General features: G+C 35.5%; 1 protein-coding gene across 1 annotated transcript in view; it reads right to left on the reverse strand.

The window, feature by feature from the left end:
- The window catches only part of NAALAD2 (N-acetylated alpha-linked acidic dipeptidase 2), a 39,554-nt gene extending 22,803 nt beyond the window's left edge, over positions 1–16,751 (reverse strand). Inside the window, exons 1-8 of the mRNA XM_045557148.1 lie at positions 16,453–16,751; positions 15,653–15,764; positions 11,070–11,256; positions 9,445–9,546; positions 8,635–8,760; positions 7,049–7,235; positions 2,670–2,763; positions 1,556–1,654 (exon numbers count right to left, since the gene is read on the reverse strand). Of these exons, the coding sequence (XP_045413104.1) occupies positions 1,556–1,654; positions 2,670–2,763; positions 7,049–7,235; positions 8,635–8,760; positions 9,445–9,546; positions 11,070–11,256; positions 15,653–15,764; positions 16,453–16,534 (989 nt within the window). The 5' untranslated portion in view covers positions 16,535–16,751. The remainder of the gene's footprint in view (positions 1–1,555; positions 1,655–2,669; positions 2,764–7,048; positions 7,236–8,634; positions 8,761–9,444; positions 9,547–11,069; positions 11,257–15,652; positions 15,765–16,452) is intronic.
- Between the last annotated feature and the right edge of the window lie 985 nt (positions 16,752–17,736).

Genomic DNA, 17,736 nt, shown 5'->3' on the forward strand with positions numbered 1-17,736 from the left:
AAATCCTGCTATTCATTAACTTTCTTCATGATTATGGAAGTACTATATAAGTTCATTGTTAAAGAGTTGGCTAAGTGCTACCTATAACAAACATAATAAATTCTATTGTTAAAGGAGATTTTGGGAAGTTCCAGATAAAATGCACAACTACATAATGAAACATTCCCAGGCCTTCATTCTTGAATCTGATTTGAGCCATGCTTTAACACTGTTCTTATTCAATATACAGACAAACACATCAATCAAATACTTCCGGGCTAGGCATGGTGGCTCATGCCTGTAATCTCAGCACTTTGGGACACTGAGGCAGGAGGATCACTTGATGCCAGGAGATTGAGAACAGCCTGGGCAACATAGCAAAATAAAAAAGTCAAATATTTCTAAAATTCTTATAAAATAAGAAAATTGAACTTTCTTTTTTTTTTTTTTTTTTTTGAGACAAGGTCTCTCTGCCACACAGGCTGAAGTACAGTGGTGTGATCATAGGTCACTGCAGCCTGAAACTCCTGGGCTCAAGCAATCCTCCTGCCTCACTGAGTAGCTGGGACTATACCACTGTGCTCACCATTTTTTTTTTCTTTTACTTTTTGTATAGACAGGGTCTCACTCAGGCCTCAAGCAATCCTCCAACCTCAGGCTCCCAAAACACTAGGATTACAGGTATGAGCCACCATGTCCAGCCTGACCTTCTAATACTTTAAAATTTCTGCAATAAAAAAAAAATTCCTATAGAAACTAAAAAACGCTGTGAGAATCCAAGTTCATATAGTTACGATAAATTGTTAGCAAACAAGACTGATGAAATAATTTTGGTTTAATAAATACAGCTATGTCTTCTCTGATTTATCAGTTACATTTCCCTCTCCTGCTACATTTCAGGCAAATCAAACTTCTTAAAGTTCTGATCATGCCATGCTGTTTCATGACTCTGTACACGATGATTTCTCTAGATGGCATTTCTTGCCTGCTTTGACCTGGTGGAAAGCTTTTATTCTTTCTGTAAGACTAAGCTCAATAATCACACATTCTATGATCAATCATCTACAATAGTGCTGTAATACATTAATAACAATAATGATCGGAAAGATCAGTCTATTGAACCTTACAGTAGCTACATAACTTATCCATTTTAACTCATTTAATCCACATAGTAAGTGATCAGGAAGTGTTGGCTCCTTTCTCTCTTCTCCTTTTCTCCCTCCCTTAACTTAACCTAGTGTTTCACATGTGTAGCATTTTGAAAGTTATTTGAAAAATTGTTTAAAAAACATTAGATGAAAAGAAAAGTTAAAGGAAAAAATATCACTTGAAAATAAACCTATAACTCAAATGTAGTAATTTTTGAGACTATGACAATAATAATGAGATATCACTAGAGGAAAAATTCAATAGTTCATTCTGTAAGTACTTCTTAAGTGATATAAAATGATCATTTGTTTACTAATGAAAATGAGAAAAAGAGACAAGCAAAATACACCTGGCAGAACAGTTATCCCGACATGTTTCCATTAAAAATATAAAACTTTTCCAGCCTATGAAAGTAATGCAAAATTACCTGAAAGAATTACTCCCTGTAAAGCCAGGCCCAATATTGTAGCCCACATTAAGACTTCCTTTCCAGCTGTCATCTGGTGGAGCAGTTCCTCCCAAATGGCTGTTGAAAAAAAAGAAGAAAAAGAAAAAGAAAAGAAAATGACAGAAAAAGCCTGAGCATCACAATTTCCAAGAAGAAATAATAAAATTTGATGAAGAGATAACAGTTCACTTATATATCTAAGAAATATTGAGTATCTACAAGGTGCCAGGTACTATCAAAAATCCCTTCCCTTGTAGACAGGGCTGTAGTGAGACAGCCATAATTGAAATAAATAAGTAAAATATGTAATATGTTAGAGATAAGAGCTAAGGAGAAAAAATAAAATAGTGAGGGCAGATGGGAAGCATTAGCCTCCTTACTTTTGACCTAGTTGTTTATGTGAGGAAGCACTGCGTCCAAGAAATCCTGAATATAGGAGACTCATGACTGTGTTAAGGATAAGAAATTTGTAAAGAAGCTGCTGGTTACATAGTAGGAACTCATAAGCAATTATTAAGTTGTGCTAACACCAACATTTAAAATACAATAATAGCAAACATTAATTATTTACCATATTCTAGACACTGTGCTAACTACTTTACATATATGATCTTATAATAACCCTACCAAGGAGAAATGATTATTGTGCTCATTTCCTTATCTGTAGATAAGGAAACTGAGTCAGAGAAAGATTAAGTAACTTGTCCAAGGCCATATATCTAATAAGTAATGGGCATTATTATATTTTTAAACTATGTATCAAGTATAAATATCTAATAAATATATCTAAGAAAATCCAACTGCTCGAAAAATCTCAAATCAGTATTCATTTTTTTTGGACACAGTTTTCTATTTGAGAATTACATTTGTAGCAAACAGAGCAATGTTTTCGTATTTTTTTTTAGTCACTAGACTGACTACTTTTCTCTTATGGAATAAAAACATGGTAGGCTCTATTATTCCTACTTCAGAAGTTATTTTTATACAAGACTTTACTTTTTAAATAATTAGGTTTTAAATATTGGTTTTATATCAGAAAATGGACACCTTAATGCAAAATATCTTAATCTCATATCCAACTAGAAAACTATACCGTAATAATATTTCTGCATCATTATATCCAATGGGATGTACAGGTATTTTGGGGATTCCCACTCCTTCTTCAATATTAAGTCTAAAGGTGTACTCTGCAAAAATCAAGTGCATAAAATGAAAACAATGAAAGAATCTGAGCAAGTAGCATACAGGAATTTTTTCTATTACCGTTGCAGGTTTGCTATACATTTGCAATTATACCAACATTAAAAGGTCCTCAAAGTCAAACAATTGTTTTACCTAATATGGCCTATTTGAGTCAACAATAAGAATTAAATCATTTATATTTTAAAGTTAAATTGATTATAGAGATTATAGATTCCCAGATTTGTTTCACATAATTCTCGAATTTACAAGAATATTTTGGGCCGGGCGCGGTGGCTCACGCCTGTAATCCTAGCTCTGGGAGGCCGAGGCGAGTGGATCGCTGGAGGTCAGGAGTTCGAGACCAGCCTGAGCAAGAGTGAGACCTCGTCTCTACTAAAAATAGAAAGAAATTATCTGGCCAACTAAAAATATATATACAAAAAAAAAAAAAATTAGCCGGGCATGGTGGCTCATGCCTGTAGTCCCAGCTACTCGGGAGGCTGAGGCAGTAGGATCGCTTAAGCCCAGGAGTTTGAGGTTGCTGTGAGCTAGGCTGATGCCACGGCACTCACTCTAGCCCGGGTAACAAAGTGAGACTCTGTCTCAAAAAAAAAAAAGAATATTTTGTTTCCTCAAGGATATTGTGAATCCTTCTTAGAGAAGCTTCATTAACCAGATGACTAGAATCTGTCTCAGATTCTGAAACTTTAAGTAATTGGGGGGAAAAAAACCTCAAAAGGAATATATAAGATTTTTTGAAAAAAGATAAACATTCAAACAATAATGTAATATTCTCTTTAAGGGAAGACCAAAAAGTACTGCCAGCCTTAAAACCTCATTGGAACCTTGGATGTCAGCCAAGATAAAGTAAGACAGACTGAATTTATCTTTATGCCTGAAATAATTTAAAAATGACAAAATATATGAAACAATAGGTTTTCCATAAGATTTTTTCTTATTAAGTATTTTTATAAAATGATTTTTGTAAAATAATTGACTATTGAAATAAAAAGCAATACAATTAGTCAGAAAAGTTTTAAGTACATAAGACTTCAGTAACACAAACAACTTACTTGATCTGACATTTTTTTCACTTATAGAATACTCCACCCAAAAACAGAAGAATATACATTCTTTTCAAGTGCATATAGAACATAATAGACCATATTCTGGCCATGTCTTAATAAATATAAATAGTTTTGTTTGGACCTTTATAAAAAGACAAAAAATGTAAAAATCATACAAAGTATGTTCTCTGCCCACAGTGGAATTAAATCAGAAATCAATATTAAAGATACCTAGAAAATCTCCAAGTATTTGAAAACCAAATGATATACTTGTAAATAAACCATGGATCAAAGTAGAAATGAAAAGAAAAATTGGAAAGTATGGATATTTGGAGCTAAAAAAAATAAAATGCAATATATAAAAAGTTGTAGGATGTAGCTAAGGCAGTGCTTAAAGAAAGAGTTATAGCACTAAATCACCTATCTTACAAAAAGAGAAAAATTTCAAACAAATGACTTCAGATTCCACCTTAAGAAACTAGAAAAAGAACAAAGGCCAAAATAAGCAGGAGGAAGGACATAATAAAGAGCAGGGCAGAAAGTTAAGAAATGGAAGGCAAAAAAAAAAAAAAAAGAGAGATAATCAATGAAACCCAAAGCTGGTTCTTTGTCAAGATCAATAAAACTAATAAATGTCTGTCTCTAGCAAGACAGATCAAGAAAAAAAAAATCGACAAGACATAAATTTCCAATATCAGCAATAAAGGAGAGAATATTACTACAGTACCTGCAGACAAGAATAAGAAAACATTATGAACTCTATGCTCATAAACTCAACAATTTATATAAAATGGTTAAAATCCTTGAAAACCAGAAACTACCAAATCTCACTCAAGAATAAATAGGTAACCTGCACAGACATACAGCTCTTAAAGAAAGGCAATTTGTCATGAAAAACAACCCTCCAAAAAAAATTTCAGGCCCAGGTAGATTCCTGGGGAATTCTACCAAACATTTATAGACAAAATTGAACTCACCCCATATAAAATCTCGCAGAAAGACGTAAAAGATAGAACAGTTTCCAACTCATTCCAAGAGGCCAGCATTACTCTGATACCAAAGATATTATAAGGAATTAAATATACAGATCAATATCCCTTATGAACATAGAGATATTCTTAACAGATATTCTTAAGAAAAATTTAACAAAAATTCAACAATACATAAAAGGATAATAAATTGTCACCAATTTTATCTCAGGATGGTAAAGTTGGTTTAACATTAAAAAAATCAAAATGCTTTAACAAAGTAAATAATAACATATGATTATCTCAGTATATACAGAAAAAGCATCTGACAAAATGCAACATACATTCTAGGTTAAAAACTCTCACCACATTAGGATAGAAGTAAACTTTCTCAGTGTGACAAAAAGAATCTATAAAGAACCTAGAGCTAGTATAATATTTAACAGAGAAAGATGTAATGCTTTGTTTGGAACAGAAAAAAGGCAAAGATGTCTGCTCTAACAACTTCTATTGAAGATTGTACTGGAGGGTCTACAAAAGGGCAAGAAAAGAGAATAAAAAAATATCCAGATTAGAAACAGAGAAATAAAATGGCCCTTATTTGCAAATGACATGATCATCTATATAAAAACGCTGATGGGATCTACAAAAACCAAGCAGAACTAATCGGTAAGTTTAACAAGTTTGCAGGATGCAATATCAATGTATTTCCTCTACAAATACAATAGTGTTTCTATATACTAGTAATAAAAAAATTGGAATTGAAATTTTATAATATAAAATTATGAAATGCTTATGGATAAATCTGACAAAATATGTGCATAATTCATATAGTGAAACTATAAAACATTGCTGGGAGAAATTAAAGAACAGAGACTTGTATCTTATTCATAGATTAGAAGACTCAATATTTTTAAGATGTCAATTATCCCCAAATTGATCTATAGATTTCATTTAATCCGAATCAAACTCCCAGGAGGCTTTCATAAAATTCACATGGAAAGGACCAAGAATAGACACAACAATTTTGAAAGAGTCATAACTTGGAGGACTTACATATGTTAGAATATAGAATTATTTAATGAAAAGATTTATGTACTAAGTGTTGGTGAGAATGTAGCAACTACAACAGGCATACACTGCTGTTCAAATATAAAATGAAACAACCATTTTGGAAAAAAAATTTTAAATATCTTTAAAAGTTAAACCTCCACCTACTATATTATTCAGCCATTCCACTTCCAAGGCATTTACCCAAGAGAAATAAAAGTGTATGTACATAAAAGACTTGTATACCTGGAGCCCAGGAGTTCAAGGCTATGGTGAGCCATGATCATCATGTCACTACTCTCTAGCCCAGGCAAAAGAGCAAGACTCTGTCTCAAAAAAAAGGACTAAAATATAAAGATTCTTCTTTCAAAAAAAAAAAAAGGCTTGTACAGCTGTTCATAACACCTTTATGCATAATGGCCCCCAAACTGAAAACAACCCAAATGTCCATCAACAAGTAAATAAATACACAAACTATGTTATAGCCATTCAATGGAATACTGCTCAGCGAGAGAGAGAGAGAGAGAGAGAGAGAGAGAGAGAGAGAGAGAGAGACAGAGACAGAGACAGAGACAGAGAGAGAGAGTAAGGAAGAAAGGAAGGGAGAAGGAGGGAGGAAGGAAGAAAGAAACTGTTGACACAGATGTCAACATGGATAGATCTCAATTATGCTGACAGCAGAAAGCAGATCAGCGGTTGCTTAGGGATTGGCATGGAGGAGGCAGGAAGAGTTGGAAAGAAGAGAGGAAACATATTGGGATAATGGATATATTCATTATCTTGATTGTGAAGATCATTTCATCCACATGCCAAAAGTTTTCAAATTTTACTTTTTAAAATACACAAAACTCATTGATAATTTTTAAAGTAGAAATGTATGAGCTAAAGAAGGATAAAAACCCTAGATAACTCAGCAAACATAAATTCTAGTTTGATAATAGCAATATTACTTGGGGTATGAGGATCCGTGTTTCTGAACCTCTACTCAACTAAAGGAAGATGGAGAACATGAACTAAGTGTTCCCTCCCCATGCCCAAAGTAATATAAGAGGAATGCTTTTGAATTCCTAGCAATAGTAATCCAAAATGACATAACTGTATGCATTTTAGTTTTAATGTTATTTTGTAGATCTTTGCTTTTATCCTATCTAAAAGGACAAGGAGTATTTTTGCAAAACTGGAAGATTGACAAGCTCATCCATTACCTTTAGCTGGATAGCCTGGAGTGAGTGGGTCACCAGCGCCATTCAAATTTAACACATTTCCTCTCTGGGCTGCAGTACCAGGAAGATTCCATCCTTTGGGATATGGCTGTACCTCAGGGGCAAAGTAGTCAACTGGATCTGAGTACAAAATAATTCCTATGGCTCCTGCTAACATGGCATTTTTAACCTGCAGAGGCAACGTGCAATCCATAATGCAGAAATGGCAACTAATTACCTTATTCATATAAGAAAAAGATTAATTTAATAATGTGAGAAAATTTAGACACTGCATTTTATCATGCCATTCATTACACATTCAGCTCTCTTGGCCTCAAATACAATTTCTCTCTTTGTAGAAATAAACTGCCATTTATTCTAAAAAATTCTAAACCAGTTATCACTTCTGTGAAACAATCCTATTATCCCCAAAACTACAAAATTAATGTCTCCCTTCTTTGTACTTCTATATTTTGTATATATTTCTATTATAGGATAGATCATAGTATATTAAAATATCTTTTAAATGTTTCTCCTACCAGACTGATGGTGTTTTGAGAACATGGATCATATCTTATCCATTTTTAACTACAGCTTTCCAAAATCTTGCATATCATACAATAAGCATTCTACTAATATGTATGGAACTAAATTGATTTAAAATCTTATGCAGAGCAGTCATAGTGTGTGAAAAACTGTCCATAGCGTTTTTGTAAACATCTCTCTAACAATCCAAACTGCCAAGAATAAGAAAATCGAACCCATGAGATACTAATTCTTCATTATCAAAACTATTGTAGCAAAAGATGGATAACCATCAGTCCTTATTTACTAAAATACATTCCAATATTCAGAGAGTACTCTATTATATCAGTGGTAGTATAATCTGTCATGATGTTTTTGAAGGGCAATTTGATGATGCCTATCAAAATTTTGAAAGAACATACACTATGATTCAACCATTCAATGTGTAGGAATCTATACTACAGACATCTTCACACAAATGTTTGAAGTATATACAGCTGAGGATGTACACAATGGCATTATTTGTAGTAATAACAAATTCAAGACAAGACAAGCACCCATCAGTAGGAGAATGGTTAAATAAATTGCTTACCAATTCTGTGAAATATTATGCTACCATTTAAAATAGTGAAATATTTAATGAGGAGTTATATAGAAATTACTAAATACCAGCCATTATCTTAAGCACTTTCAAACATAAAGTCATTTAACCCTAATAAGAACTCTATGAGATTGGTGCTATTATAAGCACTCCCATTTTATATATGAGGAAACTTTGCCACAGAGAGGTTAAGTAATTTACTCACAGTACATGATCTAGACAGAACAGAGGCCCAAACATTACTTTTGTAATATAAATTAAAAATAATTTTCCTTTCCAGAAATATAAGGTAACATAAAAACAGGATTTTCTGTGCACCATGGCAAGTAGCAAAACATAAAACAAAAAGAAAAGAAAAGAAAAATTTTGGAAGCAGTTTTGGAAACTATGAAGCAAGCTGATCATTTGCATTTATAGGATATATCCTCTTTCATTCCCTTTAGAAAAACAAATAATACTGTACTTTATTTCCTCTGAAGATTTTTCCATATCTTGCAATAACAATCTTCCCACTGCAGTTAATGTTCATCTCTCTTTCTAGTTTGAAAAAGTCTTCAGTACGAGCATAGTTCACATATACAAGATCTCCCTATAGCGAAAAGAAAACAAATGCACACTACTGCTAAAATTAAAAAGAAAACAAAAAAAATAAGTTTGTTCCACAATATGGCATCATCAAAAGTTTCCTTTCCTTATCTAGAATTAATAAACAGACCCATGGTAATTCTACAAAAGGCTTTAGAGAATCTTTCAAAATTCAGAAAAGTTAAAAAAAATGATAATATATAAGACTTGTTTAAACAGTGTGTTCTGTTTTGAAGAAATTATCAATGTATACAAAGCCACAGGAAATAGAGTAAATAAGTGTCATGCTGAAAGTCTTAACTATGTTTAATTTTTAACCATGATATTAATTTAATAACTGTGGTATGACCTCTAAAATCAGATATATAAATCTATAAAAAATTCAGATTATGAACAAACAGAAGGAAACTCATAAAAACATCATTTCTTTTACTGAATTAAAGGCATGTTCAGCAGTTTGTTATTTCAGAGTGGCATCTGCTTCTTCAGGGTCTGTTTTTAATGAATTTCTTTTCTTTTTTTCTTTTTCTAGTGTTCTTTTCTGTGTTATTTTATTAGTAGTAGTATTTTTAATTTTAAGGAGGAGGTCCTCATAGCACTGAACATCAAACAATGGATTAGCATGTATGATTCACCTAATCCTCTTGGTTTTAGTTCTGTATACAGGTTTTACAGTCTTTTATTTTACCTCTGGCATGCCTTGGGCTGAGAAAGCATTATATGGTGGTACAATATTTGTAACATTCTCATATCCATCTGGTAGTGGTTCAAGGTATGATGTGTTGAAAATCTAGTAAGAGTTGAAACATATCAAGTTGGACAGAGTGATTCCAGATTATTATTATTAAGGTATAATTCATTTTGCCTTCAAGTATACACTTACGATTAAACATCCTGGAACTAGGTTCAATAATTAAATAGGTAAATTACACTGACAATGAGAAAGAGCTTTATTGTTATTATTGTCTTCAAAATAATAGAAACTTTTATAAATGCATACAATCCCTAACTAAAAGTTCCCTTATAAAGTGTAAAAACAGAGCTTCAAGGATGGCACTCTTGTGACTCTCCTTTTTTCCCTATGCCTTTTCAGCTTCCTTGTGGGCTCCTTTTCTTTTATTTTCATTTAAATAATATTTCCCCATGTTTTATCCCCAGCCCACTGTTTGCCTCTATACTGAGATTTCATTGACTACCAAAATTCTGCCAATAGCTAATATGCTTATGATGCTCAGCTTTTCAGATTCATGTATTTAAAAGCCATATGGTTATTTAAGCTTGGGTGTCCAAACTCAACATGTTAAAATTTGAATCTATCATCTCACACCCCTGGCCTCCCTCTGGTTCTGCATTTCCTACCTCTATTAATAGCTTCACTAGTTAATCACCCACATTAGACAGTCTAAGAGTCATCTGGAACTCTCTCTTTCCACCTCCTTCTCCTAATCACTAAGCAAGTCCTACTAATACACTTCCTATTTCTCAAATCCATCCCTCTTCCTCATTTCTGCTAGCACCCTAATTCAAAACTTCATTATCTTTTACCTGGCCTATTGTCTTAGGACTGCAACTTTTACTCCTTGCCTAATCTTTGTGTAATCTACAGACTTGACTGTCCGATCTATCTAAAATACCTCCTCTAACCACACCTTCCCCCTGCTTAGGACTTGTCATTGATTCCCATGGACTAAAGTTGAAGTCTAATCTCTTTAGGACAGCATATAAACTCTTCTACAATCTGTCCCCAGAATGTATCTACTGGTTTCTCTCTTATCATGGCCAACTTTGTATTTTCTGCTCTTGGAATATAGAAAGTCTTCAAGCTCTCCCATTAATACTAAGCTGGTACATGTCTCCAAGCCATTGCCAATATTTTATCTCCTGTCTAAAATCTCTTACCTTATTTTGTTATGTGGTTAACCCCTTATGGTCTTTCATGACTCACATAACATTTTCAGAAAGCCTTCTCTAACTCCCAGCCTGGTCTGAATGACCCTTTTCTTTATAGATACAGAGCTCTAATCAAAATCTTCAATAGCGCTTATTGATTTGAAATTTGAAAAATTCCATTGTCTGCCTCACCTTACTTAAGCAAAGGGACCAAGTCCTAGTTTTCATTCTGGCCTCAGGACCTAATACCATGTCTAATACATAGTAGACACTGAACAATTAGTTTATAACTTATTAACTTTTCCAAAAAAATGTGAGTTCTATTGTACTATGAACAAAATTTCTTTTACTTGACCATATGTTCCAATCAACATAAAAGGGTAGGATTATAAAATATAAAAAGTAGCAACAATTTCACATCACCTCAATTCCATGTTTATCCACAATTGATATATAATTGGCATTTGTCTCATTAGGGTATGATAAGAGGACATCATAATGAACCAACTTGGCTGAATCTAGTCCAAATTTCTTCCACTGGGTTTGGATTTTCTTGGCAAGCAGCAAATTTTGTTCTGTTCCTGCTAGATGAGGAACCTTTGTAAAAGAACTGAAATGAAAAAAAAAAACAAGTAGGAGTTAAAGACTATATTCAGGTGTGTCTAAAAACTATTTTAAATGCATTACTTACTTATCCTTTAGGTATTAAGATATCATACCTATATGAGAAATATAAGAAACCCACCTAGTGTTACCAACTTGTAAATATGCTCATTTTTAAATTATTTGTGTGCAACTGCAGTTTTCATATTATGCTCCCTCAGAAAAAAATGCATTCCACAGTAAGTACAATCAGCAGATATGAGAAGGCATGCTGGAAGAATATCATACTTCTATACCGATGATACTCCTTCTCGCTGCTTATCAGACATTTTGGGGAAAAGGTCTTAATATCCAGCAGCAACCAGTGGGCACTTCTACATTTAACTTATATTTTCTTTTTTTAAAACTTATAATTTCTACTGCTGATTGTACCATCTATATAGTTGCTTATCTATCTTATTGAGGTAAAAGTCCATGCCTTTTTTAATTCTATATTTCCTAGTGCTTAGCTCTTGCCTGTTACATAAAAAGTACAGAAGTACAGGCTTGTTGAATTGAATTTGGGCAATGTTCTCTTGGTTCTGGATGTAAATGAGCCATAACATTTTTTTTTTTTAAAGAGACAATGTGTCATTCTGTCACCCAGGCTAGAGGGCAGCTGCATGATCATAGCTCGCTGTAACTCCTGGGTTCAAGGGATCCTCCTTCCTCAGCTTTCCTAGTAGCTGGGACTAAATGCACATGCCACCACACCCAGCTAATTTTTAAAAATTTTTTTACAGAGACAGGGTCTCACTAAGTTGCTCAGGCTGGTCTCAAACTCCTGGCCTCAAGTGATTTCTCTCACCTTGGCCTACCAAAGTGCTGGGATTACAGGCGTGAGCCACTGTGTCCACGCTAAATTGTAGTCTTTATGTGACTGCACATAGTTTTTAGTGAGATTCATTTTACTTGAGGTGAAAAATACTTTAAAACACTTTCCCAACGCTCTCCCTCACAGCACTGGAGCAATAATAAATACTTTTGTAAATCTGTATTTTAGTCAACCAGAGGACATCCACAAAATATACGGCAGTTGGGGAAATTAGCATTTATTGAAAACTTACAATGTGCCAAGTGCTCTACACTTTCACATGTGTTATCTCATTTAATCCTTACAATCCTTCTTCTGTTGTTCTCATTTGCAAATGAGGAAACTGAAAGAGTGGCTAAATAATTTGTTCATAATTTCACAGCTAATAAATGCTGGGGCTAGAATCTGAAATTATAGTTGTCTGACCTTAAGAAATAGTGCTGTTTCTAAATAATTCATCTAATCTCATTACCCAACTGCTTAAAATCCTTCTACAGCTCCCCACAGCCTCCATTATAAAGTTCACATTCCAACATGGCACCTAAGGCCCTTTTAGGTCTGGTCCACTCTTTCACTTTTTCAGCTTCATTTCCCATCACTCTGTATAAACTTTTCTGTTCTATGTCACTGAGTATTCTCATTTTTCTCCTGAAATGATTTATGCTCTTTCATACCTTTTAGCCTCTATGTAAGGTCTTTTCTCAGACAGAGGTATTTCCCCATCTCCCTGAATCTCCCTCCATCACCACTTCTACTTATCGCCTTTCCCATCTTTAAACTATTAATCATCCATTAAGACTCCCCAGGCATCATCTTCTCCGTAAAGTTTTCCCTCTCTATATCACTAGATGAAAACTATAGGTAACAGATGTTTAGTATCTTACTTTATTTAGGAAATGTACTAACGTGTTCAGACAGATTATTTTATATGTATAGAAAAAAACTAGAGAGGCTGGGGATATTTATTTTCTACTTTATACAATTCATTATTGTTATTTTCCTACAAAGAACAGACACTATTCTTGCAATGAGAAAAAATAAATATATTTTCTTAAATTAAGAGGGAGGAATAACCACAAACTTTTGCCACCCATCTTTTAGAGAAATAAAATACAGAAGTACAAAAAAAAAGAGCAGCAGAGTATAACATCCTTTACCTTTATGTTTCTCCATATGGTCCTGAGATGAACAATACAGCTCCAGATATCACATATTTAGTAATGTTCAGGAGAAACAAGTACGAACAAGAACACCTATTCCCTCTTTTGTGTTTCTTCAGTTTTTTTTTTTTCTTTTTTTTTTTTTGAGGTAGAGTCCCACTCTGTTGCCCAGGCTAGAGTGCCGTGGTGTCAGCCTAGCTCACAGCAACCTCAAACTCTTGGGCTCAAGCAATCCTTCTGCCTCAGCCTCCCGAGTAGCTGGGACTACAGGCATGCACCACCAAGCCCAGCTGATTTTTTCTATATATTTTTAGTTGTTCGGTTAATTTCTTTCTATTTTTTTTTCCTTAGTATTTTTTTTCTCTCGCTCTTGCTCAAGCTGGTCTTGAACTCCTGACCTCAAGCCATCCTCCCACCTCGGCTTCCCAGAGTGCTAGGATTACAGGCATGAGCCACCGCGCCCGGCCTGTGTTTCTTTTTTTTAACAAAGAAAAACTTTTTGTAAAAGATCTTAGATAAATGTTTCTTCCATTTCATTACACAAATTACGGCCATTTATCCTTCTCAAAGCAATCACTGTCAGAGGGAAGAGAATTATAATGATTGGTTTATGGACTCATCAAGAGATTCTTAGGCTGGGAAGAAGGGAAACTTTACTGAACACATGTCCGCCAGAGGACGGCAATCATTCTCAGTTGAGGCTCTGCCAATAAGAAAGTGGCTGGGAGAAATCAAGTCATTCTCACCATTACCCCTTTAACCCCATCTTGAACTCCTCTTTGGCTCGTAAACTCTTTTTCTGTGCTCATAAACCTTCTAGACGTGTGCTCAACAACTCTCCTATATCCTCAGCTCCTTCTCTGAATGTTTGCTTGATCTTGTTTTAACTTGTTTCCTCTGAGGACCCTGCTCACCTGCAAGCCCATGCCCCTGCATAATTATTTACTTATTGAAATAAATAAATGTGTACAATGAGGTATCACTACACCTATCAGAATGGGTAAAATTAAAGACAGTGATAATGCCAAAACAGGTGAGGATGCAACTGAAAGCCTCACACATAATAGGTAGGAATGCAAAATGGTATAAGTACTTTTGAATTCTCTTTGGCATTTTCTTAAAGTTAAACATATGCTTATCATCCAACCCAGCCATTTCAAGAGAAATAAAAACATACGTCCATACAAAGACTTGTAAACATATGTTCATAGTGGCTTTATTCACAATAGTAAAGAACTGGAAACAATTCAAATTTCCCTCAACTATCTATTGTAATGTATCTATACAATGGAATTCTACTCAGAAATAAAAAGTAATGAATGGGGCACATTTTCTCAGGACCTCTTGAGGCTATGTGCTCTGGACCATGGGTCACACACACTCAGCTCAGAATAAACCTCTTTAAATTATTAATAAACAAAGTAATGAACTACTGATACATGCAACAACTTGGATGAATCTCAAAATCATTATTGAGTAAAACAAGTCAGACACAAAAGAGTACTTACTGTATAATTCCATTTACATAAAATTCCAGAAAATGCAAATGAATCTAAAGTGACATAAAAATGATCTGTGATTGCCTAGGGCCAGGAGTGAAGGAAGGAATAAACTGCTAAGAGCATGACGGAATTTTTTTCTATCATGATTGAAGAGGTGGTTTGTTCAGTATAGTATACCTCTGCCAAAACTCTCAAATTGTAGGCTCTACAGGGATACAGTTCATTTTATGTAAATTATGCTTGAACAAAACTGATTTTTTTTTTTTAATGATACCCCTTTAAAAGACTCTGGACACAGAAATAAATGCTATGGTCATTGACCTTAAGCAGTTTATAATCACTCTCCTGAATTTCACTCTTTTTTCATGCTTAGAAGCTGGAGGATTTGCACTGATCCTTTTTGCTTTCATTTTGTCCTATTTGTAAACAACAAATTTATATTTTCAAGATGGAATAAAAGTTTAACTTTTGGCAGATAGAATCTGAAACTTTAATCTCTTTTCCATAAATCACTGAATCAACAAGCATCTAACTCTTTCTGAGAGAATATGATATCTAAATAAAATTGCTGATTAAACCCAGGCGTGAGGAACAAAGAATAACATTCAGTTGCAGTCCAAAGTTACATGAAGTTGAAACATCTCTCAATAGGCCAACAAGATACTTTTTTGGTAGATGAAGTTAGGAAAGACAGATCTACTTCTGTAATATTCAGATGGATTCCACCGTGAGTGGTTTAAATAGGCATTTTAAACTATCATAAATTAACGAGTAATATATAATTTCACAAGAAGACTGCCCACATACATACAAGCAGTTATAACACACTTCTCACTCTGCAATATTTTAAACACTATTTTTAAGATCAAATATGCAAAATATACTTACCGAAGAAATGATTTAATGTTTTCAGCTTTCATTTCGGATACCAGTTTCCACCGTATACTTTGATGATAGCGCACTGAAGTGGCTGTTTCTTTGAGAGGCTTAATAAACCAGCCTGAGGGAAAAATATACATACATACACATTATCGCTTTCGACTTTATTAAAAGTAAAAGCAAAAACAAAAACAAAAAAAGCCAATTACCTAACAGACCATACACCATGAGCTTTAAAAGATGTTCATTAGGAGTGTTAATAAAAAATACGTTCATATTAAATTCAGAAAATTTTTAAATTCTGATGTGCAATGTAATTTTGAGCTGATTAAAACAAGTTTTATGTGAGGATATTCTTTAATTTTCTCACATTTTATTCAAGGCATGGCCTTTCTCATTCTCCCCTGGGCATCTAGTTCTTAGGGCAGTGCCTGACACACAGGGAGCATTCCACAAATATTTATTTAAATCAACAGCAGTTCTTTGCAGTGCTGCCCATATTAGTGGAAAGTTCAGACTCATTAATATGGCTTGGAAATAAAACCATTTCTTTCATCCCTGCAGAGAATGACAGCTGTAAGTTGGTTTATTCAACAGCCCATCACAGTAGCCTGAACTCCTTGAGCATTTAATTAATTGGAATTTCGTTCGCACTTTGCCTGTTAGGAGGCCAGAATACGTCCCATTTGGTTTCCAGTTGCGCCGGCATCTGCGCAGCCCGCCGGATCCGGCGCAGCCCGGCTCCCTGGCGCTCCGGGCTTGCTCCGGGGCTCTCCGCGGGCTCGGAGCACGGTGTTCCGCACACTTACCAACCATAAATCCCACCAGGAAAGACGCCAGCGCTGCCGCCAAGCACATCCAAAGGTACAGACGGCCCCGGGACTTTGCCATGGCTTCTTCGGGACTGAGTTGGGGGCGCCGGCTGCCTTCGCGAGCCTCGGGGCTGCGGACGGACAGAGAGCGCGCCGCGACGGTCGCCTCCGCCCTTCCCAAAGGCCGCCCCCGCCCTCCCCCGCCGGTCCCAGACTAATGAAAGCCAGCGAGCGCCGAGCCCGTCCGGCCCCCGTGGGCCCCGGGGCCCGGGGCAGCCAGAGGAGGCCCGCAGAGGGAGGTCGCATTCTCCCTGGTGGCAGGAAACTCTGGTTCTGTGGGTCCTGCCGTGACCCGGACGAAGTAGGCCGCCGGAACTGCTGGAAATCGCCCCCGTTTTCTAAAGACCTCACCTGCTGCCTCCTTGCCACCCTCTCCCCAAGAATTCCCAGATTTCAGCCGCAAAGTGCATTTAAGTACTGCTTTTCCTGCCCTGTGGATTACTCGGCTTCCAGGTTCTCTGTTCCAATTTTTTACAAACTAAGGATTTCTGGTCCTGGCTGCTCCACTGTTAACACGTTGGTACCTCAGCCGGGCATCGACGTCAAAACTGATGGCATTGAATTTTTGTTCCCCCTTACTAAACAAGCCTTCAAATTCCTGTAAATCTGTTTTCTCTCCTTTAACTGAGGTTTTCACCTACCTCACTAGAATGTTGTAGGTTCAAATTAATAAAATGAACCCATGGAAAGGGCCTTGCACTGCCAATAGTTACTGACAGGAAGTTCTTAATGTTGGGGCTCAGAAACCAGTACCCCAAAATATGGCCCTTTGACATGCTGAACCTAAGAAGCAACCTCAAGGTCTCCCTGACCTTCCCCCTCTCCACCCCTTGCCTCCTGCTTCTCAATCCTTTGTCTCTCCCAAAGCACAGGATAAAGTTGTTCTCTGAAGTTCCCTTATCTACTTAAAGTCCAGACCTGCCAAAGGAATAAAACAATTACCTGTGGTCTCCTCCCTGAGTTTTCATTAACTGAATTCCTACCCGGGAAGAAAGACTGAAGTCTATCAACACAACTGGGAAGATTTTTGTCACCAACTATTGTCTGCTCTGAGGGCCCAGTAGACTTTATCTCAGGCCATTGTATGTTCTTCAAGCTCATTGAATTCCCCTAAAAATCATTTGCTACCCCCCTAAAATCATCCATACTTCTCCATCTCCCTTTCCCTAAGAAGGGTGTATAACCATCCGTACCTCATTGGATTATTGGGAAATCATTCTC

This window comes from Lemur catta, chromosome 7, assembly GCF_020740605.2.
Source record: "Lemur catta isolate mLemCat1 chromosome 7, mLemCat1.pri, whole genome shotgun sequence".
Lineage (NCBI taxonomy): Eukaryota > Metazoa > Chordata > Mammalia > Primates > Lemuridae > Lemur > Lemur catta.